The sequence below is a fragment of the Salarias fasciatus genome, chromosome 3, assembly GCF_902148845.1.
Source record: "Salarias fasciatus chromosome 3, fSalaFa1.1, whole genome shotgun sequence".
NCBI classification, from domain to species: Eukaryota; Metazoa; Chordata; class Actinopteri; order Blenniiformes; family Blenniidae; genus Salarias; species Salarias fasciatus.
In genome coordinates, this window is record NC_043747.1 from 8,796,846 (window position 1) to 8,822,497 (window position 25,652).

At 41.9% G+C, this 25,652-nt stretch overlaps 2 protein-coding genes across 3 annotated transcripts; one reads left to right on the forward strand and one right to left on the reverse strand.

The window, feature by feature from the left end:
* Nucleotides 1-1,213: 1,213 nt before the first annotated feature.
* On the forward strand, nt 1,214-10,151 carry LOC115385899 (transmembrane protein 272-like). Of its 2 annotated transcripts, XM_030087981.1 has the most exons (5): nt 1,214-1,267; nt 8,178-8,263; nt 8,332-8,381; nt 8,466-8,678; nt 9,759-10,151. In XM_030087981.1, the coding sequence occupies exons 3-5, from the start codon at nt 8,357-8,359 to the stop codon at nt 9,941-9,943; spliced, it is 423 nt and encodes a 140-aa protein (XP_029943841.1). In that variant the 5' UTR covers nt 1,214-1,267; nt 8,178-8,263; nt 8,332-8,356; the 3' UTR covers nt 9,944-10,151. The 2 variants fall into 2 exon arrangements, with proteins under 2 accessions (XP_029943841.1, XP_029943840.1); XM_030087980.1 differs by lacking the exon at nt 8,332-8,381 and having other exon boundaries at nt 8,472-8,678.
* Nucleotides 10,152-19,567: 9,416 nt separating this feature from the next.
* LOC115385516 (procollagen C-endopeptidase enhancer 2-like) lies at nt 19,568-24,615 on the reverse strand. The gene is made up of 9 exons (XM_030087584.1): nt 24,500-24,615; nt 23,242-23,350; nt 22,893-23,151; nt 22,579-22,703; nt 21,907-22,043; nt 21,134-21,828; nt 20,936-21,016; nt 20,682-20,852; nt 19,568-19,919 (listed from the first exon to the last, which is right to left on the reverse strand). Exons 1-9 carry the CDS (start codon nt 24,589-24,591, stop codon nt 19,789-19,791), a joined length of 1,800 nt encoding a protein of 599 aa, XP_029943444.1. The 5' UTR covers nt 24,592-24,615; the 3' UTR covers nt 19,568-19,788.
* Nucleotides 24,616-25,652: the final 1,037 nt, after the last annotated feature.

The window sequence follows — 25,652 nt, forward strand, 5'->3', positions numbered from 1 at the left end:
ATTCCAGTCGCCTGCACAACTTCTCATGAGCCGACGCCTACGCTCTGTACTCCCAGTCACAAACCAACACTTAAAACCCCATGTTACAGGCTGGAGAGCAGTCCAAGCAACAAAGAAAAAGAAACCAGCCACTCAAAAACTGTACTATGACCGCAGTGCCAAGCCGTTATCCACACTACAGCAAGGAGACAACGTCCGGTACCAGCAAGAGACTGGCAAGTGGAAACCAGCTGTTATCCTCCAACCAGCCAAAACGGAGCGCTCATACATCATCCGTACTGGTGAGGGACAGACACTCCGCCGCAATCGGCGACACCTAATCAACACCCGGACTCAACCATCACCCACTGAACCAGCATGTGACCAACAGACAACACCACAGCAGTTCCAGTCGGAACCAGCTGCAAAAGGGACAAGCACGCCACACACCAAGGAGAACACTTTGCCAACCAGTCGATCAGGTCGTGTGATAAAACCCAGGAATATCCTTGACCTGTGATTTGTAAAGGGTGTAGGCGGATCGCTGCCCTCTGTGACATGGTCACAGTATTTGATGTTCTGTGTTGCTGTATTCCATATATGGTTGTTCATAACTAAGAAACTACTACGGATTAAGAAAAAAAAAAAAAAGAAAAAACGCCACGTTGTACTGATGTTATTTTGTATTCACGGTCTGTTGCATGAGTGTGTAATCGGCATTATAGTGATGTTTTCTTTGTTGGGTTGGGTCTTCCAAAATAAAAAAAATAATAAAAAAAAAAAAAGAAAGGGAGATGTTGTATTATTGTGGATTGTGACCTGTGTCCCTCTTCGCTCACCGTAGTCCAGGCGGGATTGACAATGCATGCTGGGATATGTTGTCCTGGGGGATAGTGAAATGTCAGTGTGACCAGGTGGATGTTAATAAACGCCAACCGCAAGCTTCATCAGTGCGTCTTATTTCATCCGACATGGAATATTACACACATCATTAAAAATGTGTAACATATTTATGGTGGAAAATAAGTATTTTTAAAGTTGAAAAACTCCTTAATGCACCTTTAAATATTCACCAGTGAGCCTAAAATATTAAGAACATGAACTTGAAATATGTGCATTTTGCAGTCCTGCTGTGCAGGAAGCTGAAACATTGACCACGTTTTCCAACTATCAGCTGACCGTGCGAACATGCTCATTGTTGTGCAGGCACGCGCATGACAGACAGACAGGTGCGGCTGTGAGAAAAGCGGCTGCAGACAGAGAGGAGGCTGAGGGGATCATTACCGAGGTGAGTGCTGGACATCCCATGAGAAAATGGTGTTTTGGTTGTTTTAATTTATTTTATTTTTATTTTTTTATTCTCCACCAGAGAAAGTTTGTTGTGTTGACAGTGATGTGAGTCTGAGGGGAGACTAAACCCATTATGGGACAGTTTAAGGACGGACAAGGTACCTTTTGTTAGTTTGATTCCTGTTAAATTGACATCATCAGATTCCAATAAACAGGTCGTTTTCTCGTTTTTTTCGTTTTGGGGCAAAAACGAAAGAACGAGAATTCAACTCGTTTTCTCGTTTTCCGTTCTGACTGACAAAACGGATTTTCCACTGTTTTTTTCATTTTTGACAGGTAGGCGGGGCTTGACACTTCTCGCTCCTGATTGGCTCATGTTTGCACCGTGCTCTTCAGAGTAAAGGTCTGTCTTTAAACGATGTATGACTGTCTGACTGACGCTCCAGCCTCCTGTCAGTACTGCAAATATCATAGCCGTTGCATTAGTGTAACACACAAGCTCACTCTGTGCTGTACTGCTCTTTTGTCCTGATTGTTAGACGCTAACTGCATTTTTTTACACCCACTTCAGGAAAGTAGTTTTAAAAATGACCAGCAGGAGTCGCCCTGCGTGGATTTCCTCATCACTCCGTGTGTTCCGTGCTCAATATCTTAATCAATAGAAATTGGATAGATACACTAAAAATAAAAAAAGATTATTGTTATATTTTTATTTTCATGTTTCACCACCTAAATATCATTAAACCAGTACAAATCTGTCTCCAATACATATTTCAAACAGAACTTCTAGTAGAATACTTCATTTCCACAGACATGAACGCTGAAACTGGAGCCATCAGAATCACAATATTCGTTTTTGTGGTTGTACAGTGTACAATGAGATTGGAGAATTTCTTCTTACCAGTGCAGGCACAACAAATATAACAGTACTACATTTCCCTTGTTCCGGACTATAATAATAATATCTGGGATGAGTCAGTATTAGTCCTCTAATGTGTTGGGAATGGTCAGTATCCATTCTGATGGTCGTCTCATGTCAGCAGTGTGAACCCATGCTCTCAGATTGTTGTCATACTGGTGGTGTGGGTTGGTGGTATGGATTTACGTAGATGGAGTCTTTCTAAAGTGAAAGACTCAATCCCAAACTCTCCCCCTACCAATTTGCATATGTTTATTTATCTTTTGCATATTTCTAATCACATGAACATTCAATAATTAATCAATTCTATCTTTTATCTCACTCCTTTGGAGTGTCAGTTGCCTGCAAAAAGAGTTTAAGCTCTAACAGGAGTTATGGAGTTTGTCTAAATGTAGAAATTGCCATGTGCAAAGTCCTGAAACTTTGATATATAACTAATCAGGATATTTCCAGTAGTGGCAACAAAGACAGGAAGCTGCAGTGGTTGTTTGACACTGAGGAGCACGACCAGTCTAAAGTTTGGACACACTTTCTCGTTCAATGTTTTTTTCTTTTCTTAATTTTCATGACTGTCTACATGATGGGAGTTCAGTGTAGGTATCAAAGCTATGAATGAATACATATGGAGTGTGAAATAAGACAAAGCATGTTTTATATTTTCCTTTTCTCAAAGTTTGCACCATTTGCTTTGTTGACAGCACTGCAAACAACCGGCCTTTTTTTAGTTTCAACTTGGTTAAAAGAGACATTTTGACCTGGTGAGGATTTGAGGAGCTGCTCATCCAGGCTGGGTTCATGGTTGGTTTTGGTCTTTGGTCACATGGGGTCTCTGATTTATTAATTTCAAACCAAAAATACTGGTAATCTGGGTTAACATGATTGTATATTCTAAAACCTCTATGGCATATATCAGTAAAACTGGACTGCTGGCTGTCCCCTCTCCTCCCTCATATCGACTGTACCTGGTGCCTCAGCAGAACTCAGGACCTCATCAAGGACAGATCACATCCAGTTCTCAGCTTGTTGACCTGTTGCCCTTTGAGAGGCTTTACAGATGCATTAAAGTGAAGACAAACAGCCTGCAAAACTGCTTCTTTCCAAGAGCCATCGCCATCCTAAACTCTCCCATGAAACTACTGCTCAACAGTATAATGCAGCTGTGTCTCTGCTGCTGTTCACTGAGTCATATCCACACAATTCCTGCAATACAGTCACACTAAAGTGTACAATTCACCTTTTTACATTGTTATTCAAAATTCTTTGACATTAAAAAAAATATGAATCCTTTGTGACATTTATGTTGCATATTTTTTACATTTGTAATATTTGCTGTGCCTGCAAGGAGAAATTCTCCAATCTCATTGTGCACTGTGACAACAAAGAGACCATTCTGACTGTTATGGCTCCAGTTTCAGAGTTCATGTCATATGTGGAAATGAATTATGATGCTTCTCTGTCAGAAGTACCGTTTGAAATATGTATGGAAGCGAGCTGTTGTCCTGGTTTTATGATATTTACATGCTAAAAACATGAAATATGACAATAAACTGTGTTACTCCACTGATGACAAATGAAGGCAGTCCGAATACAGTCCAGTGAGGCTGGATTAATTAGAAATAACCACAGGAGATGTTTTTATTTTTCAGCACTTCAGCATATCTATTGATTATTAAGATATCAAGTTTATAAATTCGGTGTGATGAGGAGATCAATACAGGGCGACCCCTGCTGGTCATTTTTTAACTACTTTCATGAAGTGTGAATCGAAAAAATTCAATTTTTTTGTCCGACAATTAGAACCAAAGAGCAGTGAAGCACAGAGTAATCATGTGTGCGTAGTAGTAGTATTACTGCTATGAGATATTTACAGTCCTGACAGGAGGCTGGACCCTCCTCCAGCAGACAGACATTTACCGCTGTGTTGAGAAGACTTTTACTTTGACGAGAGCGGCCTAAGCCCCGCCCACCTGTCAAAAAGGGAATAATGGGTGGAAAATCCGTTTTGTCAGTCAGAGCGGAAAAATGAGAAAATGAGTTGAATTCTCGTTTTTTTCGTTTTTGCCCAAAAACGAAAAAAACGAGAAAACGACCTGTTTATTGGAATCTGATGATGTCAATTTAACAGGAAATCAAACTAACAAAAGGTACCTTGTCCAAGGACTTCACGTTATTTTATTTTATTATTTATTACTTTTTCCTGTTTAGTTGTGAGGAAAACGGAGCAAACCACTACAGCTTCCATCCTCAGACACCTCTGTTGAGAGAATTTAACAGATACAGTGGGGTACAGTGTGACTCCTTGTTTCCATATAACACATTTTTCCGCCCGCATTACAATAAACAAGAACATAAAGAATGATTTTTCTTTTTTTTCTTTATATACCATAATTCAGTTAAAATATAATTGTGAATTGAGGACCATTTATCTTTAAATATACCAGTTTTCATTTGCAATCTTGTGGTTGTCTGCTCCATGTGATACACTTCCTTTAATTTGTTTTTCCATTGTGTAGGGGTTGAGGTTAAAGTCAGGCGACTGTAATCTTTTTTTTCTTCTTCTTCTTTTTTGTGCAATCAAAAGTGAAATTGAATTCGGTTACAGTTTGGTACAAAATTGTTTGGGAAAATTCCCATAATTGTAAACTTTGTTCTAATGGAAATTTGACACCTAAACAATTTATAATTTCACCCTGAATATCTTTCCAACAATTTGTTAATTTGGGAAAATCCCAATCTCTTTACAATATTTTGTAGGCATATGATACACAACCGCTATTACGTAATTACTGTTTTTATTACAGGAATAAATAATTGTTCTATAGGAGAGGGTGGTTCCTGCAGGGACATCAAATAATTATGTTTATGTGGATAATGCTTCAATTGGCGATCTTTATGAAAATCTTTGGCTGGAAGATTATGTTTTTGTTGGAGTTGCTGGAAAGTCATTATATTACCATTTTACACCATTTGACCCAACATTTTGGAAATATAAGGGTTTTAGGTTTGATTCTTGGGTGTTTATTCTGCCAAACAAATTTTTGAGAACCATTTATTACTAAGCAAAGTGGACGTTGGCTTTTTTTTTATAAGTAAGGACTGAAACAGAAAAAGCAAGCGGGGTAATATCTTCATTCTGACTGTTTCTATTCTCCCCCATGAGAGGGGCAAGATTTTCCACCTAGTAAGATCTTTTTTATTTCATCCAAAGGTTTACCATAATTGACTTTAGATACTTGTGGTATTTCAGGGGTAATTTATATTTCCAACTTCCAAGATATCGAATTCCTTGATTTGAAAATTAAATTTACTTCTAAGATTTGTGGGCCACTGGCCTTTTAAACCTACACTAAGGAACTTTTCCAACCTTAATAAAACATTTTAATATCTTTTGTGATGATACTTTGACTTACAACTAGTTGAATGACCCCTCTGTCACAGGCTGAGGGCATCAGTATTGCTTTCACTTGGACTAAGCAGCTGTGAGGAGGGTGGTAGGAACCCTGCACACTAAAAAACTCCAAATGTGCGAAGTGCTTTATGGCATGCGTCACATCATGATATAACATTGTTTAGCTATAGATTCATTTAGATTCATTACCTCGTCGCTATCCATCCTTCACACAGCCACAGGAAACAAATGAAGGCGAGTTCAGTCCGACAGCATGCCACCGGGAGCAGCATTTTACGACGCCACGTGCTAGTCCTCATGGGAACTGTAGTATTCGGTCAGGCAAAACACTACTGCTTTTGTCCACTGGCGCCGCCAAAATCAACAAAAACTGAAAGTTCCTTAGTGTTGCTTTAACATCTCGCTTCCAATTTTGATTGATTTATTTGATACTAGGAAAGTTTGCTGAAGTGTTCTAAAGCTTTTATAAGTGGAGTTACAGAAGTGGTTTGATCACTAATGTACGTCAAAATATCATCGACAAAGAGGAATATCTTATGTTCTTTCTTATTCCCATTCTCAATGCCTTTGATATTTTCATTCATCCTGATTGAAGCAGCTCAATATTAATAAGAAATAACAGGGGATTGAGGCAGTCACCCAGCTGAACACCTCTTTCTAAATAGAAGAAATCATAGCGGCGAATATTAGAAGTTTTAAGGAGAGAAAAACAGAGGTGATCGTGTTTGGCACAGTGGAGAATATGTTCAGCTCCATATCTGTCAACAGGAATAACACTGACCTGGTTTTTGCAGCCTTTTGTTTTCTATTTTACTTATCTTGTTTCACTATATTCATTTATTGAGTCTTACTGATATTTTTTTGATCTTTAGAGCGGAAGTAGAATTTCAATTTCAGTGTAATGCTTTACAATGACAATAAAAACCTTTGAACCACTTGATAACCAGCCGGGTATTTGGTCTAACACATTTCTGTTATCATGTAAGAGCAAAGTGACTTTGAACTGGGCGGGGCCAAAGGCCCAAGCAGTCAATGAGATGCTCAAATGACGGACTCACTGCAGAAAACAAAGGCGCAGGTTTTAAACTCTGATCAGACTTCCCTGTAAGCTAACAAGAGTGACATGTCTTTATCAATCCAGAGACATCAACTTTCAAACAGGAACAGAAAAAATGCTGAAGGTTTCCTTATGCTCACGGTTCATGTTGCACCATCAGGGATAAAGAATCTGCTGACTGGAATTGCTTCCAAAAATGTCTTTATGTGTCAAATGTTGACACATCAGTGGAAGAGAAGCAGTGAGTAAAATGTGAAACTAAATCCTGTGTGAGGGACAGCGGCTTTGACCGTATTGTAACCTTTACAGTCCTCAGAGGATAGATTTGTAGAAGCCTCTTGTGCCTTACCTGGAAAGACACACTGTAGCATCAAAGTTCACCGTTCATCAGACCAGCTCCTTGCATCGACTGCACACTCAAACATAATAAAAGTTTCTGTGCTTCATGAAACTTTGGTGTTAATTTCAGGTGACTTTCAACATCAGAATGTGAAGCACAGTTTAGAACAGTTCCAGACATTTTATTATTCTTAATCATGGTCAATTTATGCATTTCCATATCCTGAGGTTTTCCTTTGTGTGTCTGAGATCATTCTCTGGATTAATGATCAGTACAGTTCAGCTGTTCCTTGGTACATCGATCCAGCAACTCTCAGGCAGGAGACTGAATGAACTCATCAACAAAACCAACCAAAGCTAACTTTCTAAAAAACCAAACCCATGAGGTACAATCACTGCCCGATGCAAGTGGCGAAGGAGAACCCTGACTGACTGCCTATAGCCAAACACTGAAGTTCACGGGAATGACTATGGGCCTGAACCAATAGCTTCAACCTATTAACGGTCTATAAAAGATGGACGAAACGTACGTGGCGTCACCCTTAGCATTCTGAAATCCCGTTTTGAGGATTCTCCATATTGCACATTTGAAAACCAGATGTAAATGTGATTTGTCAAGCCTGTCATGTGGACAGAGAAGACACTGTGATAGGGAGATTTCTGCAAATTATCATCATCAAATAAAATCAGCAGACGATTTTTTGTCAAGTCGACACGGTTGTGAAAACTAGTGATAGAGACCAGAACATGTCCTGAAACTGGGCACTTTATATGTTTATTTGCACTCTGAAACTTGCCATTTTTGAATGGGTTCCACTGAAACTCGGGCTCTTTTTGAAACCAAAGGTAAATTAAGTGTATTCCAAAAACTAGTATAGTCAATTCAGGAACTCTATATAGTTGAGCATTAAACCCGGGTGTTTACCGTCAAGGCCTATGATCCTCCTCCCAATCAGACTCAAACCGGAGAGTGCTAATCACTACACTACAGAAAACAAGGCTTCCATAAATTTGGTTTATTTTTCAAGGGGATCAACTTGCTGAGAAAAAATTTGACATCTTTGTGAGAAGAGAGATTAGCCAAGGTTTCATCCATCGCTCCTGTGCAGACTCATGTTCCTGAAGAATGTAAAAAATGTTGCTTTACTCTGAGATCCGTCAACGTCTCTTGCCTTCCTCTGCAGGTTGGACACCGAACTGCTGATAATGTCGACCACCAGGCTCCTTCAACATGTGCGAGACCCTCCTAAACCCTCAAGAACAACGTCAGGTGAGACCAAGTGACGACACTGCCATGGATTCCTGTTTTCATAAAGCTAATTTATGGTTTTCTTGCAGTAATTTGAAGGTGATTTTGAGTGTCATGCCCATTGCACAGATTGCGATTGGTAAGTCACAGATGTATTTTATTGAATTTGTTTTGACACACAGTATTTTAACTTCACCCTGACATCACCTCCCGTGCTCCCCAGGGTCAGTGTACCTGCAGGATTGTCCAATAAACCACTACATCCCCATCTACTTGATCGTGGCGGGGGTGTTTGTGTTGGTGCTGTATGTGGTGACCTGCTGTGTGCCGAGCACCCAGGAGGGTGAAGAAGAAGAACCGCCCACCCTGCTGACCCGATGCTGCAAATTCCTATACTTGCTGATACACCTCTTCTTCTTCTGCTGGTTTATTACAGGTCAGAAATGCTGATATAAACCAAACATCACACTCAATCACTTGTTTTCGCAGCTCTCAGCTCATTAAAAGTGACTATTTGGATTTACGAGGCAGGTGAACCCAAACGCAGACTGGAGCCAGCAAGAGTCAAAAGCAGGTTTTTATTCAAGGGAAACAATTCTAGAAATGACAATCCAAGGCCAGGGTCAAAGTCCAGTAAGCCAGAGAGACAGATCTACAGATACAGACTGGAGAAATGACACTAAATACACTTGAGCAGGGGAGGAGACGAAACATGACTGGAGAACAGAGTAGAAGAACATGAGGTGAGGCTACCAGGAAGTTGTGCTCAGAATGTGTTTATTGTATGACAATCCCATTAACTGTAGACTTTCATTAATCTACACACACTGAAATGCCTATAACTTATACGTAGATTAACAAAAGGTTCAGAGTTAGGAAACTTAATGCTGGTCAAAAAAAACTGTGTACCTTTCCCAGGTAACAGTTCATCTGTAGAGTAATCAGCTCCTCTGCTTCTGTCTCACATCAGCCATTGTCTATGAGCGCCACCTACTGTGGCAACTAGGGACAACACACACAAACACAGACAAAAGATGGCTTGAACACTTTCATTCAATGTTCTCTCTGGGACACGACTGCTTAACCATTGAGCCATTTTTCTGATTGGTTATGAAACACAGTTTGTCTAGCGGTGGCATTCTGAGTTATCCTCTTCACGTGTTCAGCTTCTGCTGCTCAGCTGCTGTTTTTCCAGCTCTTTCTATTGTTATTATGCAGCTATTCGAGGTCGTCTTCTAGTGGGAGAGATTAGACAATTATCTTCAGCCTACAATAGTTACATTCAGTAACTCCGTGGTGTGCAAAATGTAAGATGTGAAAAACTTTGTCCTTTGATATTTCAACTCTTTTTAGATGGATCGCTTTGTTGATTACTTGTTATGATCTGAAAATGAAGGTGAAAACACAACATTTTGATTGTAAAGTTTTTAAACGGTCATATCTGATCATATTACATTCAATTCATCTGCTTGTGTGTGAAGAGATCAACTGTTAAAAAAACACTTTTATTTTGTAGGTAACGTGTGGATCTACTCTGCTTATCAGCCAGACTACAACAAGAACACAACAAATATTGATCACTACTGCAACAAGACGCTCTACCTGTTTGCCTTCTGGATCACGACGCTGGTCTACATTGCCCTGGGTCTGGCTCTGGTCTGCGGCTGCTGCGGCTTCTTTTTGATTTGCAAACTTCGCTGAAAAATCTTCAGCGATGTTTTGAGAGACCATCCTGATACGAAGTGACGAGGAGACGGGATGTGTCTCACACTTCAAGAGTCAAAAATTTGTTGTTTCAAAAGTGTTAAAGGGGCTGTATCATGCAAAATTCACTTTTTGTATGTTTTAACCTTGTTATATAGCTATGTACTCACGAAAAACACCCCCAAAGCGTTTTTTTCCTTCGTGCCTGTGTGTTTGAGCTTTCCTCATGTTTGTGCTGCTCAGAGAGGCAGCCCCTCCCGCACCCGTGAAAACGCTCTGTTTCCCACGTTCACGTCACACGGTGAAGACGGCTCCCCTGAGCAGCACGGTGGATGAGTGGTTAGTGCTCTTGCCTCACGGCAAGAAGGTCCCAGGTTCAATCCCCGGACCGTGCGGGCCTTTCTGTGTGGAGTTTGCATGTTCCTCCCCGTGTCTGAATGGTTTCCTCCGAGATCTCTGGTTTCCCCCTTCAACCGATAACATGCACCATAGGTCAATCCTCCAGTCAGGTGATTCTGACCATTAACCTGAGTCCACATCTGGAGATGGGTCCCTGCAGCTGCCCACTGCTCCATACGGAATGCTTCAGTGGCATCGATGGATGGGTTAAATGCAGAGAACAAAATTTCGTTGTACATTCACTGTATAATGACCAATAAAGTACCTTACCTTACCCCCCTCCTGCAGGCAATCAGCGTTTCTGTTTTTTGTAACTCCTATTTCGAGGATAAACTTTGACCATCGTCTGAAAGCAACAGTCAAGCAAGAGTCTGAAGGGTCTGTGCTTGGTGAGTTTCTCACAGGAAAAGACGTTTTTGCGTGTGGAGAAGGTAGAGCTAAAGAGCTAAAGCCAGCCAGTGTATTTGTTTTGAAGCGCTGATTGGCTGAAGTACGCTGTCAGTCAAAGTCCACAGGGGGAGAGGCGGGATTTTCAGTGAAACAGAGCGTTTTCTCTTCCGGGTTTCAGAATTAGCCCCAGAAAATTTTTTATTTCACACAAAATGACTTTTCCTGAGCGCCAAAAATAAACTATTACCATGTTAATGCCATTTCTAGGGTTTGGACTAGCTAAAAAAGCATGATACAGCCCCTTTAAAGGAAAAAAATCAAAGCTTTTCTCTTCTTTTATTGATTTTCGTTTTGTAACACTTATTCAGTGAATTTTACTGTAAATGTTTAACTGCGGTAAAATATACACAGAATATTAAGATTATTGTCACTGAATATGAATCCTCAAATGAAATAAAATGTGTATTTTGTAAAAGAGAATCACAGTCTCAAAGCTCACGTCTCTGACTTCTGCTGACTCCCCAGAAAGAACACAATGTTTGAAGTATGTCCAGGTTTTAGAGCAAAATTGTCAAAAAATGTAAGAGAATGATGAAGAACACTGACAACTGCAATTTTTGCCGTAAACTACTGTGAACATTTGACAACTTAATTTTATCTAGAATTTCTAGAATACTATTTGATGTCCTTTCTGTGCCAGTGTTTATTCTCAGTAAAGTGTGGGTGAAAGTCTTGTTAATTTCTGCAGCTTTTCACAGGTTTTAACAATCTTGACCTGATCGGCTGGTGGGAGAGCAGCTTTCTTTCTGCTGCTCAGGATCTGTCAGAAGCATTGCCGCCATCTGCTGTCAAGTCTGGACTCTGTTGCCAGTTGGAGAGACCAAACAATAAAATTACCCCAACAACTGTGTTTATTATGCATTCTAAGTTAGCCCAAGACCCACCTGTCCACAAAGTTTCATTGAAATCCGTCCATTACTTTTTCCGTGATCTTGTTAACAAACCAACAACCCAACAAATCAACAAACCGACGTGATTACATAACCTTCATTATTAACAAGCGGTGACGTGTTTTTCCGAGCCGTCCATAAACGCACCATGAGCGCTCATGGCTGACCACTGGAGGAGCTGCTGAAAACAACTTTTGCAAACTTTATACAAACAAACCGTGTCAGGTGAGAAATGCTGTTACATGCAAAATGATGACTAGTTAATACACGCCAATATGTCACGCGAGTCAATAAGAATACTAATGTTGTTGTCAAGCTCCGCAGAATGAGTTGGAGGAAGGAAACATCTACATGCTGGACAGGAGGCCTGACGACCAGAACTGGGAAACACTAAAAGCAAAAACTGCATGAATGTTTAAATATGTAGTTTTTATTTAGACATTTTTGTTCATTTATTTTTTCCAGATAATATTTGATGACTGTAACTTTGCAGCAGGTATAGTTTATTATGCCATTTTGCTTCTTCTTGCTTGCACCTTGATTACTTTTGCACGTGCCATTAATTCCAAGTTGTGTGCCAAGTCGCACTCGATCTGACTACTGATCCTGTAGATGTTCCAGGGTCATTTTGGAGAGGATATAATTTAAAGAACTGCTGGTGCTGTGAATGACTTTGTGGTGCTTTGGCCACCAGAGAGAGGCTCAATTGGATGCTAGAGGAAGATAAATCACTCATTAGACCTCTGAATACTTTGTCCCACTCACTTCTGAGATGGTGGACCGGCTCTAACCCATGACCTTTCCATCAGTCTGACCTCTATTGTTGACCTGGCGGTGTGTTTTTTTAACATCACCAGTTTTAACCAGCAGGAAGCCCAGGTGGGAGCGGTGAGGAGACGCTACCTAACTTGTGAAGTGGCTGCAGATTTCATGTACCACGTGAGTTTATCGTTGATTATTTTTACAGTAGACTGTGAAATCCAGTCTTTACTCAGTGGCTCCACTTTTAACTGAAACAATCAAATGCCAACCTAAACCCCCATGGAGACAAAAACCCAATATAATCAATAAATTGAAAGGAAACTGCAGGTGTGCTGAAAGTAGGTGAAGGAAGATGACAGTACACTATCAGGTCAAATGTCAACAACTCAAAATTTACAATCATGCAGTTAAACAGTCAACATGTCCTATTTCTCTCAAATGAGTCACTGCATGGCTCTCACTGAAACCAGGTTTTTACTCTGTTTTCTGCTCTCCTGCTTCCCACCCAGAACTGTTTCACACTTTCAAATCAAGTTTCGCATCAAGTTGTTTGATGGATTTTCCTTCCACCTCTTTATTATATTCAATATACACCAATGAACCCAAAAAATGAAGACCAAGAACCTGATGTATGTGCATTTTGCAGTCCTGCTGAGCAGGAAGCTGAAACATTAACCACGTTTTCCAACTGTCAGCTGACCACGCTCATTGTTGTGCAGTCGCGCGCATGACAGACAGACAGACAGGAGGCGGTCATCCAGCAGGTGAGGCTGTGAGAGAAGCGGCTGCAGACGGAGAGGAGGCTGAGGGGATCATTACCGAGGTGAGTGCGGGACATCCCATGAGAAAACGGTGTTTCTGTTGTTCTTGTTTGTTTTGTTTTCTCCACCAGAGAAAGTTTGTTGTGTTGATGCTGATGTGAGTCTGAAGGGACAGTTTAAGGACTTTACGTTATTTTATTAGTTATTGTTTTTTCCTCTTTAGTAAAGCGGAGCAAACCACTACAACATCCATCCTCAGACACCTCTGTTGAGAGAATTTAACAGGTACATGGTAAATTACTACTCCTTGTTTCCGTAGAACACATTTTTCTGCCTGCATTACATTAAAACAACAACAAAAAGATTTTTTTTCTTGTCTTTATATTCTAGAATTCAGTTAAAAATAGAATTGTGAATGGAGGACCGTTTATCTTTAAATATGCCTGTTTTCATTTGCAGTCTTATGGTTATCTGCTCCGTGTGATACACTTCCTTTAAGTTCTTCTGCCACTGTGTCATAGTGGGGGGTTGAGGTTAAAGTCAGGAGACTGGAATCTGTTTCTTTCTTCTTCGTCTTCTTTTTTGCGCAATTAAAAATGAAATCAAATTCGGTTACAGTTAGGTACAAAACTGATTGGGAAAATCCCCATAATTGAAAAATTTGGTTCTAATAGAACTTTGACACCTAAACAATTTATAATTTCACCCTGAATATCTTTCCAATAATTTTTTAAATTTGGGAAAATCCCAAAATATGTATGTTCCCCCACACCACCACAACCCCTCCAACATTGGTCTGAAGTTCTACAGAATTTGGATGTGACAAAGGGGGTTCTAAAAAAAAATTGAATTTTGGTTTTCCATTCAAACTCTCTTAGTGCTGGACTGTTTGTTACCCTTTCTGCATTGTTTTCTCCCACTCTTCATCCTTGATCACTATGTTCATTTCAAGTTCCCGTTTTCCTTTAACATCATTTGTATTCTCCATTCTGTCTTCTTACAATATTTTTTAGACATATGATACTTGTCTGCTATTAACAGCCATTTTGATTACAGGAATAAAGAATTTTTCTGTACGAGAGATGAATATAATTATGTTCATGTAGATAATGCTTCAGTTATCGATATTTATAAAATCTTTGTCTTCTTGACCCAACATTTTGGAAATATAAGGGTTTTATGTTTGATTCTTGGGCGTTTATTCTGTCAAACAAATTTTGAAGGCCATTTATTAAGCATGGTGGACGTTGGTGTTTTTATAGGTAAGGGTGAGCAGAAAAAACAAGCGGGGTGACATGTTAATTCTGACTGTTTCTATTGTCCCCACAAGTGAGAGAGGTAGGATTTCCCACCTAGTAAGATCTTTGTAATTACAGGGGTAATTATAATTCCAAGATATCGAAATCCTTGATTGGACATTTGAAAATTAAATTTACTTCGAAGATTTGTGGGCCACTGGCCTTTTAACATCTTGTAAAGTTTGCTGAAGTCTTCTAAAGCTTTTATAAGTGGAGTTACAGATGTGGTTTGATCACTAATGTACGTCAAAATATCATCGACAAAGAGGGATATCTTATGTTCTTTCTTATTCCCATCCTCAATGCCTTTGATATTTTCCATTCCTCCTGATTGAAGCAGCGAGTGGCTCAATATTAATTAGAAATAACAGGAGACTGAGGCAGTCAACTTGCTAAACTTGAGAGAAAAACAGAGGTGATCATGTTTGGTGCAGTGGAGAATATGTTCAGCTCCATATCTGTCTATTTCACAGGAATAACACTGACCTAGTTTTTGCAGGTTTTAATTTCTATTTTACTTATCTTGTTTCACTATATTCATTTATTGAGTCTTGCTGTACTGCTGTTTTTTGATCTTTAGACCAGAAGTACAAATTCAGTTTCATTGTAATGCTTTACAATGACAATAAAAACCTTTGGACCTCTTGATAACCAGCTGGGTATTTGGGCTGACACATTTCTTTTTTCATTTAAGAGCAAAGTGACTTTGAACTGGGCAGGGCCAAAGGCCCAAGCAGTAAATGAGATGCTCAAATGATGGACTCACTGCAGGTACAGGCTACAAAGGAGCAGGTTTTAAAAGAATACTCCGAAGATTTTGGACCCACGCCCTATCCCGATCATTTCCAGAGTGAGATAATCTCATAAATACCTTTTTTGTGTCCGTGCGTCCAGTGCCTGGCTAACAGCTGTTAGCATCGTAGTTAGCTTAGCTCAACTACGGCAGGTGAAGAGGAGACAGAGCCAGACTGAGAAAGTGGACAAAATACTCCTTCCAGTGGTCCAGGGGACGGCGTATTAGCACGTGAAGTAAATCCGAATGGTTATAAAGAATTTTAAAAGCTTTTTTTTTTTTTTTTTTCAATCCGTTAAAATAATGTTTTGATCCTCACAGACTTGAGCATGCGCAGTGCTCCGCGGAAGGATATACCGGAGCACAGCAGTAGAAGCATAGACTCAGCCGTGTGCGCCTGGTATATCCTTCCGCAGCGCACTATGCCTGTGCAGATCTGTGTGTATCAAAACGCTATTTTAAGGGATTGAAAAGAAAACACGTGTTTTAAAATATTTTATAACCATTCAGATTTACTTCACTCGCTAATACGCCGTCCCCTGGACCACTGGAAGGAGTATTTTGTCCACTCTCTCAGTCTGGCTCTGTCTAATCTTCACCTGCCGTAGTTGAGCTAAGCTAACTACGATGCTAACAGCTGTTAGCCAGGCACTGGACAAACGGACACAAAAAAGGTATTTATGAGCTTATCTCACTCTGTAAATGATCGGGATAGGGCGTGGGTTTAAAATCTTCGGAGTATTCCTTTAAAGTCTGATCAGACTTCCTTGTAACCTGACAAGAGTGACTTGTCTTTATCAATCCAGAGAGATCAAGTTTCAAACGGGAACACAAAAAAAAAAAAGCTGAATGTGCCAAGATTTCATCCATGGCTCCTGTGCAGACTCATGTTCCTGAAGAATGTAAACGGTGTTGCTTTATTGACCGTCACCGTCTCTTGCCTTCCTCTGCAGGTTGGACACCAAACTGCTGATAATGTCGAACATTGGGGTCATTGGACGCGTGCGACACAGCATGAATACATGGCCGTGGATTCTTGCAGTTTTTCTTGCAGTAATTTTTTGGGGGTTTTTTAGTGCTATCCCCATTGCACAGATTGCGATCGGTAAGTCACACATCTGTCTTATTTAATTTGTTTTGACACACAGTATTTTAACGTCATCCTGCCATCACCTCCCGTGCTCCCCAGGGTCAGTGTACCTGCAGGATTGTCCAATAAACCACTACATACCCATCTACTTGATCGTGGCGGGGGTGTTTGGGTTGGTGCTGGGTGTGGTGACCAGCTGCCTGCCGAGCAACCCGGAGGGTGAAGAAGTAGCACCGCCCACCCTGCTGACCCGATGCTGCCAATTCGTGTACCGGCTGATATCCCTCTTCCTCTTCTGCTGGTTTATCACAGGTCAGAAATGCTGAGATAAAACCAAACATCACACTCAGTAATTGTTTTGACAAGATTGGCAACTGATCCTCTCAGCTCATTAAAACTGGCTGTTTGATGTCACGAGGCAGGTGAACCCAAATGCAGACTGGAGCCAGCGAGAGCCAAAAGCAGCTTTTTATTCAAGGAAAACAATTCTAGAAATGGGAATCCAAGGCCAGGGTCAAAGTCCAGTAGGCTGGAGAGACAGATATACAGAGGACAGACAGGAGAAATTAAACTAAATAGACTTGAGCAGGGGAGGAGGCAAAACGCGACTGGAGAACAGAGTAGAAGGAACATGAGGTGAGGCTACCAGGAAGTTGTGCTCAGAACTTGTTTATTCTATGACAATCCCATCAACAGTAGACTTTCGGTAATCTGCTCTCACTTAAATGTACTTGTATGTAAATTAACAAAAGGCTCAGAGTTAGGAAACTTAAAGGTGTAATACAACATTTTGATTTCCGGGTGGATCACCTAAATAATTGGTGGGTCTGTTTGTCAATCATTCTGACGAGCTGCTTTCGTAAGGCGGTTCTACGTGCTTGCGCCCAATCAGCTTCTCCCTTTTGCGCATGCGCATTCAGAGTGTTTATGTAGCCGGTGAGCTTCTGAGCTCGTACTTACCGATGGCGAGTCTGACATAATGAAACTGTAGCTGTTTCGGAAAAAAAAGCTTTATTTATGAGCGAGGCGGATCGCAGAAACTGTACAGAGCCGTGCACGACGGAGAAGAGGAGATCGCGCTCGTACACTTCCACGTTTTCTGGGAGAAGCAGGAGAGCCGGGCGGATGGTCTGGCGCATGCGCGTTGTTCAAAAAGTGAGTAACAGACGTGGGGCTTCGTCTTTTCGAGAAAATGTTGTATTCCACCTTTAATGCTGGTTAAAAAAAAAAAAAAAAAACTGTACCTTTCCCAGGTAACAGGGCATCTGGAGAGTAATCAGCTCCTCTGCTTCTGTCTCATGAGTCATTGTCTATGAGCGCCACCTACTGTGGCAACTCGGGACAACACACACAAACAGACAAAAGATGGCTTGAACACTTTCAGTGTTCCCTCTGGGACACGACTGCTTCACCATTGAGCCATTTTTCTGATTGGTTATGAAACACAGTTCTTCTAGCGGTGGCATTCCAAGATCAATATACTGTTGTTGTGTTTATTGAAACAGGATATTACTTTAATAAAGGCATGCAGACTAACAGAATTTCCCCAAACCTTCCTGTCTGTGCAGAGTAAAGTCGAGCTCAACAGGCTTTTCTTTCTCAGACTGTTCCCTTGACTTTGTTCGATGGGTTTCTGAAGGACATCGCTTGTGTCTTATAAACCTCACTGACTCACATTGACACCTACAGGCAAACTTTGGGAAGAAACTGGCATACCTGGAGAAAATCATTGCATCTCCAAGGAAAATATACAACAAAATACTCAAAATCTATTCAAACCAATGATTCTCTCATGGTGAGGCATGGCAGTTAACCTCTTCACGTGTTCAGCTTCTGCTGCTCAGCTGCTGTTTTTCCAGCTGTTTCTATTGTTATTATGCAGCTATTCGAGGTCTTCTTCTAGTTGGAGAGATTAGACAATGGGGTATTTTCACAGCTTCACTACTTCCTGAAAATAACTGTGCACATTCATTTCCTGTCTTGCATTATTGGCCAAACTGATTAATCCAGGTGTGTCTTGTTTAGACTTCTGCAACAAGACACACCTGGATTAATCATTTTGGCCAATAATGCAAGACAGGAAATGAATGTGCACAGTTAATTTCAGGAAGTAGTGGAGCTGTGAAAATGGCCCATTATCTTCAGCCTGCAATGGTGTGCAAAATGTAAGAAGTGAAAAACTGTGTCCTTTGATATTTCAACTCTTTTTAGATGGACGTTGTTTGTTTGAGAATCTCATTACCTGTTATGATCTGAGAATGAAAGTGAAAACACAATATATTAATTGTTGATTTTTTTAAACGGTCATATCTGATCATATTACATTCAACTCATCCACATGTGTGTGTAGAGATCAACTGTTAATAAACACCATTTTTATTTTGTAGGTAATGTGTGGATCTACTCTATTTATCAGCCAGACTACAACAAGAACACAACAAATATCGATCATTACTGCGACAAGACGCTCTACCTGTTCGCCTTCTGGACCACTAACCTGGTCTACATTATCCTGGGTCTGTCCCTGGTCTGCGGCTGCTGCACCGCCTTCTTTACTTGTGTACTTGGCTGCAAAATCATCAACGATGTTGAGACACCTTCCTGATGCGAAGTGACGAGGAGACGGGATGTGTCTCACACTTCAAGAGTCAAAACTTTGTTTTTTCAAAAGTGTGAAAAGAAAAAAATCAAAGCTTTTTTTTTGTTTCATTGATTTTCATTTTGTAGCACTTGTTCACTGAACTTTACTGTAAATGTTTAACTGCTGTAAAATATACACAGAATATTAGGGTTATTGTAACTTGAATCCTCAAATGAAATCAAATGTGTATTTTGTTAGAGAATCACAATCTCAAAGCTCACGTCTCTGACTTCTGCTGACTCCCCAGGAAGAACATAACATTTGAAGTATGTCCAGGTTTTAGAGCAGACTTGTCAAACATGTAATAGAATGATGAAGAACACTGACAACTTGACCTGATAGGCTGGTGGTGGAGCAGCTTTCTTTCTGCTGCTCAGGATCTGTCAGAAGCATTGCTGCCATCTGCTGTCAAGTTTGGACTCTGTCGACAGTTTAAGAACAGCAGCTTTTCATTGCATTTGTTTGCTTTTTCTTTTTCCACTTTGCACCTTGCATTTTCATCCAGCAGCCAGTTAGAGAGTCCAAACAAAATTACCCCAACAACTGTGTTTATTATGCATCCTATAACACAGAAATATATAACCATATAATTTACATACAAAATACAAAATGTGATATTTATTCATGTGTGATTAGAATATAACTTCACAAACGATGGTTGAAAATAAAAAAGAGCTGGTTAGTGCTTGGAACAACTTTATGGTGTGTGTGAAGTTATCTTTTTAAAGTGTTAGGGTGAAATGGTGAAATCACATATGTCAGCAGGATTTGCGGGCGAGGGCTGCCAGTGCTTTGGCGTGGACGGGCTTATAGAGGAGAGTGAAGCTGGAGGGGCTGAGCTGGCCGTTACCCTCTGCGTCAACTTTACCCATCATCACGTAGTTCAGTCCTGAACAAGAAACACATTCAGAAGAAATATGTCAAACATTCTCATAAAAATGACTTAAAAATGAAACAATTTAATAGTGCACTTCTCAAAATAATACAGAGTACTTTTGTTAAAAAAAGGAAAGAGTTTCAACAGAGTTTCAGTTTTCAAATTGTTGCAATTGCTTTATTAAACAATCACATCATCTGCATAAAGCGAGATTCTCATTAGATTAGACTTTCTGATATACCCTGACTATAAAGATGAAATATTGTCAATAACAACTCCAATAAGTAAGTGCTCGAGCTTGAAGGGTGGATTAAATACAATAAAGCATTTTAAATATTAATTTTGCTCAGTCTGAAGGAGAGATCAAATCTGAGGTGAGAAGTGACATTGTTATTTCTGCAGATTTAGAAAGCCTAAGTTTCCAGTATGAATTAACGAAAAAAGTATAACAATGAGAGAGTGATGCAAAAATTGTGTTTAAAGTGAAAAATTACTGATTTGAAGTTATGTTTTCAGCCGTTGGTTACTTATTCCTTTACTGATTTAAACAAGACATATTTACAGTATCAAATTTCTATTCTTTAGAGTTCAGTGACGCCTGCAGAGGTCATTGGTACGAGTGTGGGTTGTGCTTCGAGACCGTCCTGTATATTTTCCTCCCACAATAGAAAACATGCTTTTGAGGTTAATTGTTGACTCTAAATTGCTTGTAATGGGAATGTTTGTCTCTCTGTGTTCGCCCTTTTTATAAACCCAGAAGACAGCTGTTTGTACCTTTAACCACCGCGGGGCATCTCTTGCAGGCGGAGCTCAGCGTGACCGACATGACGGGTCCCGATCTGGTGATGTTGAGGCGTCCGGCTTTGTAGGCCTTAATCAGGAACACTTCGATAGTTGCTGAGCCTCTTGGTCCGGGAGTCACGGATGTAACTTTACCGGTGATCACTGAAACAGACGCCAAAGGACATTTTCAGGTGTTGTCATAGAAAATGAAACGAGCAGTAAGGACTCCTCATGTAGTTTCGTACCAAAGTCATGGGGGCAGAAGCTTGTTTGAAGAGTTCCTTCCCTCTTACAGGGTTGTGTACACAGTGGGTTCAGTGGCAAAGCTGTACACACATAAACAAACATAAGTAAATGCTGAAAACATAACCTAGCGTCCTGGCAGAAGTATCTCAAAGTGTATACATTAAGTGAAACGGCTGAGCTGATTTAACTCCACCTACGTTTCTTGCTCACTGCAGGCTTCCTGGTTACCGTCTTGCTCGGTCCTGGTTTCGGTGATGGTTTTGGCTTTTGTTTAGGTTTGGCTGTCGGTTTAACTCCGCCTCGAGGTGTTGGCTTTACTGGCTTGATGACAGGTTTTCTGGTGGGTTTGGTCTTCAGTGCAGGTTTTTGAGTGGGTTTAACCTTGATGCTTGGTTTGAGTGTCGGCTTGATAACCTTGGCTTTGGGGGTCGGTTTTGGTTTGGGTGTCGGTTTTGGTTTCAGGGTAGGTTTAGGCTTGGGTGTAGGTTTAGGTTTAGGTGTGGGCTTCCTCACAGGTAGCTTGGGCGTGGGTTTGGCTGGTTTGGGTTTAGGCGTGGCTTTGACTACAGGCTTGCCGGTGGGTTTACGGAGCGGAGGTTTCTTCACAAGCGGCTTCTTGACCAGCGGTTTCTTGGGAGGCTTTGGCGTGGGTTTAGACACCAGGCCCGGTCTGGGTTTAGGATTTGGTTTCGGGGTTGGTTTGATGGGTTTGCTGGGCTTGATTTTCTGTGGCGTGGACGTGGTCTGAGGACTGTGGATGAAATCTCCTCCTGCAGTGGGCCTTCGAGACCCCCGGGGGACGCTGGAGTAGAAGGCCATGAATCCATCTGAGGTCACGCTGAGGTCGGACACAAACTGGACCAGGAGCTCATTGCCATTCGTCACAATAGTTCTAAGCAGATAATTAGAAGATAAATGAAGACGATTGAATGAAAATGAGCTGTTATGTGTACTGAAATGGTAATCTCACCCTGGTGCTCTGTCGCCGCAGAATTTCCCGATCCTCCTTGAGTCGTCGGTCTCTCCCCCATTAAACAACGCCACATAGTCATATCGACAGTACGTATCGGGCTCCAGGTCCAGCTTCTGAAAGTTCACCTCGATCACCTAAAAAAAAAGAGGTGGCAACGCAAACTATGAATTCCAGACAGGGCAGGCTGCAGGTTTATGTTTATTCCTGAAAAACGTTGATGAAGCGCGTACAGTGCAGACAGAGGAAGGTGCCGGTGGAGTTACAGAGAAGCATTTACTCCCTCTCCTGGCCTTACTACCCTTCCTCTCTCTTTACATTCAGCCTCTTGACACACAAACACGCCTGCAGGGGCTCAATGAAGCCTTTCATTTGGACTCCGTCACTACATCGGGAACCCGAGGTTGAACGTTTCCGTGTGACGGGCCCCTTCAACACTATTTTCATTCCTTCTTCTCGTCCAGCATCAACGGAGATTTAACACACCTGAATAAAATTCCAATAAATACACGTCTCCTTTCTTTTCTGGACCAACCAAACTGCGAAAGTATACTAGTTTATGATCACAAGTGAATGAATTTTGACCAGGGTTTGCTCTTAGTTATTGGGTGGCTAATAATGAATGTGTTCATTTGATTGAGACATGTAAGAAGGACAGTGTGATGGTCTTACATTGCTTGGCTCTACGGAGATGTGCCAGGAGCAGCTGATACCTGCTGGGTAGTTGGAGTTTGGCCAGTTGGGCGTCCGGACGGAGCCCTGAGATTTGGTCAGCCGCCCTCCACAGAACTGATTCTCTGTGAGAACGATTCGAAAAGGACAGAAAAAGAGAAAGAAATGGAGATACTGCATCTGAAACATTATAAAACATCCTGCTCTGCAAGAATTTAGGCTTCCTTCCATCAGAATATATACAAACATCGGCGATAGTAAGATTTGTCTCTGGAAAATGATCAAAACTCTGCAGCTGCGTTCTGCATCCACACCCTCCATGTGCGGCTTCCCGGCGTTGAAGGAGGCCAGGAAGCCCCGCCCCCCGGTGGCCTCGTCTGACACCATCTCCAGCATCATGGTGTTGGAGGTGGAGATGAGGGCGCCGGGCCGGAACGTCCCGCAGAAGCGGCCCAGCTTCTGCACCAGGCGGGTGTGGCCGTTGTAGACGTCCAGGTAGTCGTAGCGACAGGTGGGGTCGGCCTCCAGGTCAAAGAGGCGGAAGGACAACATGACCACGTGGCCCTCGGGGACCTGGGCGGAGTTTGGAAAGAAAGATGCAGCTCTATATTTTGTATTTTTTGCAAAATGTTGTTTCAGATGCCTGGCTGATGGGTGACTCACAGTGATGTACCAGGTGCATTTGCTGTTGGGTTTGTAGTGACTGGGGAAGCCTTCGCTCGCCACGATGCCGGAGTCTGTGACCAGGTGGCCTCCGCAGAGGAAGACCGGCCTGCAAGAGAGAAACTCCGGTCCACTGCATTGCTAAGAAGTGCCAGCTATACTGAAGAGCATTGAGGCCAAATCCTGCTCACACACACACACGCACACACACACACTTGGAAACCACAGTGGCACAGTCTGCCTCTGTTCTCGTCGGCCGGGGAGGCTCCCAGTGAACCCTCATGGTGACTTTTTTTTAAAATAAAACCTGTTAAATCCAAATGAGAGCGAATATGCGGCGTGCACGCCACGCCACGCCACGCCACGCTCTGACTGCACCACAAGAAAGTTAGGACGCGCTTCAACCGGCAGCCGCTTTGAAAACACCCAGCTTACACATGGGCCCCCTCCTTCACACTCAGATAAACACACATCAAAGCAGCTCCAGCCTCCACTTTTAATTTCGCCCCACTAGACTCACTTATTTAGACGCTGCATGTGGTCACTCGGCTTCCTGTTGAAAACGCGTAGGTGGATTTCATAATTAAGCTTCACTCGATTCTCAGTGGAGTTTTAAAACTGATCATGACTTCACGCAATAAGAGCTGTGATCGATGTGTTTTCTGAGCAACGCTTTCCAGGAATGTGTCGTATATGCACTGCGGTGGCGTCGGGCTGCACTCGGTCTGAATCTCTGGGAGGTGGAGTCCCTCCCTGCTGGCCCTCTGGAGCCACAGGCATTTGTTTGTCTCCCGTGTTCAATTTACACTGCATGTGGAATCGCTGCACACGGGCTCAGGAGTGAACATTTCAGTCGCTAAAGAAGTAGAATCAAGCCTGAAATCAACTGATTTTACAGTTTTGAACACATGAAAATGAAATAACACAGGACTGAGAGGAAGAGTTGGTAAATATCTGCCCTCTTAAATCACTGCTTTAGTTCCAGCGTGTTTTGGCTTGGCGTCCGCCTGCTCGTCTGTGTTTACAGGATGCCAACCACGTCTTCCTGACAGCGCAGCCCTCTGTTTCCACTGCACTCAGTGGTATTATCCACATCGCTGTCACCAGCAGAGGGAACAGAGAGCACACAGCAGGTCATCTGAACCGATTGAGTTTGCCACATGTGCAAATGCAGGATGCAAAAAAAAAAAAAAAAAAATGAAATCACCCCTCCACAGGAGAGACACGGGCAGCTCCTGAATGTGAAACGACTTCTTACCTTAAATCCGTGGCGTTGGTCTGAGTCTGAGCGGAGCTCCATCCTAATGCCAGGATGACGAGAAGGCACACTGTCAACTCCCGGTCCTCCATCCCGCTGTCCTCCCAAGACCAGGAAAGACGGGAGGAGGAGAAGAAGAAGTGAGAGGAAGGAGGGATAAGCCATGCAGAGGCGTGGAGAGATGTAAGGTTTAGAGAGAGGAAGGAGAGAGGAGGGGGGCTGATGTGACAAGGTGGTGCGTTCTGGGAGGGAGCAGAAGAAAGGAAAAGGTGGACAGAAGGTTATTTGACAGGAGAGAGGAGGGAAAACATAAATGACTCCTTCACTGCCAAACATAATGTATGTACAGTCCAGAGGGAAGTGACTTTATACAGAGTGCCAGTTATATTCCAGGCAGCTGTGTTGTTGATTAGCAGGGAGCGTCATGGGAAGTGTGTGTTTCTGCAGGTGTGTGAGCTGAAAGGGTCGGTGTTACACACACGTGTATAAAGAGCACTTCACTGCACAGCAGGCAAAGCATCTGGGTTTGTGTTATTATGTCCTCCAATTTGGCTCTGAGTCAGGGTTTCTGAAGAAATAATCAATAGGAGGGAGCCACACACACACACACACGTGTGTGTTCTTACACAGATCTCTGGTTCGAGCTGACCTCGGGGTTCCTGTCAGAGGTTTGCATGTTCGCCCTGTGCGTGGATTTGCTGCTGTTTCCTCCCACAACAATCCATAAACATGTATTTGAGATAATTGGTACCTTTGATTGGAAATGTGAACGTGTGTGTGTGTGTGTGTGTGTGTGTGACCGTCTGTCTCTGTGTTTGGACTGGTAGACGGAGAACGACTTCACCCCCTGCGACCCCACCCTCAATAAAGTTTTTCTTTGTCTCACTATATGTAATGGAAGTATTTATATTTATATTACTATTGAAAATGACAAGAATCTCAACATGAAAACAGTTTCAATGTTGCAAAATACAGTGAAAAGTTCCAGAAAAGGAATAGTTTGGAGCTTTTTTTGTGCGCCACTTTTTGTCCCACGGGCCTTATGTTTGACACCCCTGCTTCAGAGCAGGCAAGCATGACCTTAAAGTCTAAATTATGTCCAGCCAGGCACTCAAATGACGGTGTATTAAAAAGATAAACATTCCTTTTCACA

Excerpts from the sequence above, each read along its gene's own strand:
- LOC115385516 (XM_030087584.1), bottom strand. The coding sequence starts at position 24,591 with ATGGAGGACCGGGAGTTGACAGTGTGCCTTCTCGTCATCCTGGCATTA. Across the intron at positions 21,829-21,906 it reads TGCGGCGACAGAGCACCAGG|AACTATTGTGACGAATGGCA; the intron begins GTGAGATTACCA and ends TTATCTGCTTAG. Across the intron at positions 20,853-20,935 it reads CTTCTGCCCCCATGACTTTG|TGATCACCGGTAAAGTTACA; the intron begins GTACGAAACTAC and ends CGTCTGTTTCAG.
- LOC115385899 (XM_030087980.1), top strand. The coding sequence starts at position 8,200 with ATGTCGACCACCAGGCTCCTTCAACATGTGCGAGACCCTCCTAAACCC. Across the intron at positions 8,264-8,471 it reads ACCCTCAAGAACAACGTCAG|TGTACCTGCAGGATTGTCCA; the intron begins GTGAGACCAAGT and ends CCCCAGGGTCAG. Across the intron at positions 8,679-9,758 it reads CTTCTGCTGGTTTATTACAG|GTAACGTGTGGATCTACTCT; the intron begins GTCAGAAATGCT and ends TTTATTTTGTAG.